This window comes from Lolium perenne, chromosome 2 (assembly GCF_019359855.2).
Source record: "Lolium perenne isolate Kyuss_39 chromosome 2, Kyuss_2.0, whole genome shotgun sequence".
NCBI lineage: Eukaryota > Viridiplantae > Streptophyta > Magnoliopsida > Poales > Poaceae > Lolium > Lolium perenne.
The window spans coordinates 175136073-175139880 of record NC_067245.2 but is presented as its reverse complement, the minus strand read 5'-3'; the positions used below and the strand labels follow the sequence as shown (position 1 = coordinate 175139880).

General features: G+C 43.7%; 1 protein-coding gene across 1 annotated transcript; it reads right to left on the bottom strand.

The window, feature by feature from the left end:
• Window positions 1-813: 813 nt before the first annotated feature.
• Window positions 814-3127, bottom strand: LOC127333989 (L-type lectin-domain containing receptor kinase SIT2). Its single transcript, XM_051360425.1, has 2 exons — window positions 2437-3127; window positions 814-2247 (listed from the first exon to the last, which is right to left on the bottom strand). The coding sequence occupies exons 1-2, from the start codon at window positions 2993-2995 to the stop codon at window positions 971-973; spliced, it is 1836 nt and encodes a 611-aa protein (XP_051216385.1). The 5' UTR covers window positions 2996-3127; the 3' UTR covers window positions 814-970.
• Window positions 3128-3808: the final 681 nt, after the last annotated feature.

Below are 3808 nucleotides of genomic sequence, written 5' to 3'. Positions count from 1 at the left end.
TTTTCTGTGCGAGTTTGATGACACGTTTATTTCTATTAGGTTGTTTGTACCAGTTTGGCTTCATGTCGTCATTGTTGAAAGTATGGTAAATACAACGCATATTCGATAGATTCAGGTAGCAAGCTCGCTCCATATGGGATTTGTTTGTTGTCTAATCCTTTTTTGTTTGTTCGAGAGTGACCTATAGCCCGTCCACTAGATTTTTTTAATTTGTTTGCCAGTGACTTATACCTCGTCCATTAGGTTTTTTTTTCGAAATGGGGTATCCCCGGCCTCTGCATCGGTTGATGCACACAGCCTTTTATTAATAAGACGAATATTCAAGAGTAACAATTCATGGATCAACGAGAGTCGATACAAAAAATACAATTCAAGAGTTACCTCGTCCATTAGGTAACATGCAACTGGTCTCCCGTATTTGCTAAAAGAAAAAATACAAGCAATTAAATCAAGCCTATATAGTTTCAACTTCATAAGCAAAAAATTGGAGAGGAAAGAAAAAGAAAAACGCAAAAAAAAAAGAGTTATATGCATGGGAACAAATTAACCGATAAATTCGTGCTAATATTAGTACGAAAATATGGCAAAAAATCCTTCAAAAAAATGGCACATTGATATGCACGCTTGCAAGACTTTGCGGGGGAATATGTCTATGTGCACCATAATAGGACACCAGAATTAGTCTTCTTTGTTTTCCGAGAAAACCAGAATTAGTCTTCTATTCCAGTATTATCTTTCAGTTATTTGTAGAGTGGGACTTGATGATATTTTTCTGCACATATAGGTACAGCTAAAGGGTATAAACTCTAACATAAAAAAAAAGTAGTTGAGTTATCTTGAATGCTTGAGATACACCGTACACGTGACAACTCGATTGCTATATATTCACTGGGACATCCAGAGCAGGACTACTAATTGTTCATACACGATAACTCAAAATTATAAATTAAACACCACCTATGTCAATATATCATCGCCCTCCTGAGAGACCGGAAAACGTGTTGATGCTCGATGTTAGGTCCGGATACAACATGATGGATGGGCGAAATCCTCTGCTTTGCAACATGGACACCATGTTCACATTGAAATGTGTTGGTGCCAGCTCTGGTAGTGCCATGTCTCCATCAAGGTACTCCATGACTTGTCTCATGGCAGGTCTTGCAATGGGCAACGGATGCAAGCATAAGAGACCAAGCTTTAGCACCATGTTGGCCTCGTCATTGTCATAGTTACCATGGAGCTTTGTATCCATTGCTTGCACGAGCGACCCATTATTCCAATGCTCAAGTACCCAATCGACCAGCATGATTTGTTTATCTTGTAAGTCTTGCTTGATTGGCCTTTGTCCACATGCAACCTCAAGAAGGAATGTGCCAAAGGCAAACACATCCGTAAGAGGAGAAGCCTTGCCCATTCGTAGCAACTCAGGGGCTAGGTAACCCATGGTGCCGACCACATGTGTGGTCTGTAGGTCGGTACCATGATCGCATAACCTGGCGAGGCCAAAATCACCGAGGCGTCCGTTCATTTCACCATCGAGGAGCACATTGCTTGCTTTTATATCTCTGTGTATGACAACCTTTTCCCACTTCTCGTGTAGATATAACAAGCCACACGCGACCCCTTTTATGACCCCAAACCTCTGGGTCCAATCTAGTGTGGGCTTGTCCTCTTCACAATGCAGATATTTATCGAGGCTGCCATTCGGCATGTACTCATACACCAGAATGAGTTCATCCTTACGCCGACAATAGCCAAGCAACTGCACAAGGTAGCGGTGTCGGAGGCGGCCAATAGTAGCGACCTCATTGACGAACTCCTTCATTCCTTGCCCTGACTCATGGGGTACTTTCTTCACGGCTACTTCCATTTTGGATGTTGGGAGTACTCCTTTGTACACTTTCCCAAATCCTCCTGCACCTAGGAGGCGTTTATTCTTGAATCCGTCAGTAGCATGATACAAGTCCTTGTATGAGAATCGATGTGGCCCAAAATCCACCTCCCAATCCTCAAGTAGCTCAGCATACCTCAGCCGCCTCCGTACAATAAGGAAGATGGCGGTTCCCACAAGGGCGATGAACACCGCAGTGGCTATCGGAGGGACAATTTCTATGACCTTGGAACGAGCCTTCCGATGACCATGCGGCAGCTTTGGCAAATTTGTGATGTTGATGGCTGGAGCCGGACCATCCATGCCAAAGCTCCAACCAAGCACGTAGTATTGTGTGTTGATTGGGCCAGTCGAACCTGACAAACCCACATAAGATGGATCCTTGAGCACCTCGGAGAGATTGGTGGTGGTTGAGAACAATGGCTTCCGAGGTTTGGCCGCACCAAAGGGAGCCAATGTCGAATTCACATGTGTGGTCTTTGCATCATATTCGACCCATAGTTGCATTGGCTCCCCACTATTCAGTGTTAAGTTCGTGAACGTACCAGTGTTGTCATCATAGAAACCAGCCGTGCGAGCTTGTATGGAGAAAAGGCTATTGATGTCGATGCCAATATGATTGCTGTCCATGTCCATGAACTCCCCGTTCTTGAAAGTGTCGATCTCAACCGCGAAGATGTGGTTGTCGGGGCTGCCATCTGTTGAGTCGTTGAAGAGGCCTAGAAACCCCCCTGAGAAGGTGCTTGAGAAGTTCTTGCTGGCGGCGACGAAGAAGGTCATGCCGTCGACGCTTGATTCGACGAATTCTGACTGGACACCGAAAACCAAAGAGACCGAGAAGGACCGCACCACGCCATTGGGGGACTTGCGGAAAAGCAAGGGATCCCGGTGGAACGCATAGCCTCTGACATCGGAGACGTTGGTCAGCTGGAGGAGCCCGTCTGGCCGGACCATGGCGACGCCGTCGAGGGTGACATCGGCCCCGTTGAAGCCAGAGTAGACGAAAGACTGCGCCTGAGGGGTGCAAAAAGCCCCAAGGTTTGGGCCAAGGGAGAGGATGAGGCACACACAGACAAGGATGGACGGATGCCGTTTGGCAGCCATGCCTATAGCTTGGAAGTTGTAACAAGCAAGCTAGATGGAAGTGGAGCTGAAAAGTGTGCGTAAGATGTGCACCGTTCTTTGCAGCTATCGGTTGCCGCGTCAGTAAGCATGATATCTTCAGTCTGAAAGCATGGCATGTTCATGTCAAAAGGATGATATATTTTTCTTCGAGTTTCAGCTTTCACATCAGAGATCACAATACTTTTACCTTTAAAAAAGGAGACCACAATATTTCAAGTTAGTGGTCCAAAATTTACGACGACTTCTAACACACACATGCACATCATTTTCGGCAGCGCGGTAGAAGAAACAAATAGTCCCTCCAGTTTTATTTACCCTGCGTTTTGTTTTGGTCAAAGTTAAAGTTTCTAAAGTTTGATTAAAGATATAGCAAAAAACATCAACATCTATAAATGCATATTTACATAGCGGCTTATGCTTCCATAGACTTCCAATCTCAAAACCGTGTAACCTTCCGAAGAGGTATCGTGGTATCATTTAATCTCAGGCATCATATCCATAATCACCAACACGTATCATTTAATCTCAACCCTTTCTTGTGTTTCACACAGGAAGATACCTCTTCAATGGTATACACTGTTTTAAGATTTGGGGGTCTATGAAAGCACAAGCAATAAATATAAAAATAAATTTCTAGATGATTTTAATGGTACTAATTTTATATTTTAGATATTAATAATTTTTCTATATTTGTAGTCCATTGTTTTCTAAAATTTGACTTTAACTAAATCTAGAAGGCAGGGTAATTATAAATGGAGGGAGTACATACCATATTGCGCGTGATTTAAGACA

Bases quoted from the DNA above. Each gene is read 5' to 3' on its own strand.
- LOC127333989 (XM_051360425.1), bottom strand. From the start codon at position 2,995: ATGGCTGCCAAACGGCATCCGTCCATCCTTGTCTGTGTGTGCCTCATC. The intron at 2,248-2,436 runs GTACGTTCACGA...TGGGTTTGTCAG, and splicing joins TTTCTATGATGACAACACTG to GTTCGACTGGCCCAATCAAC.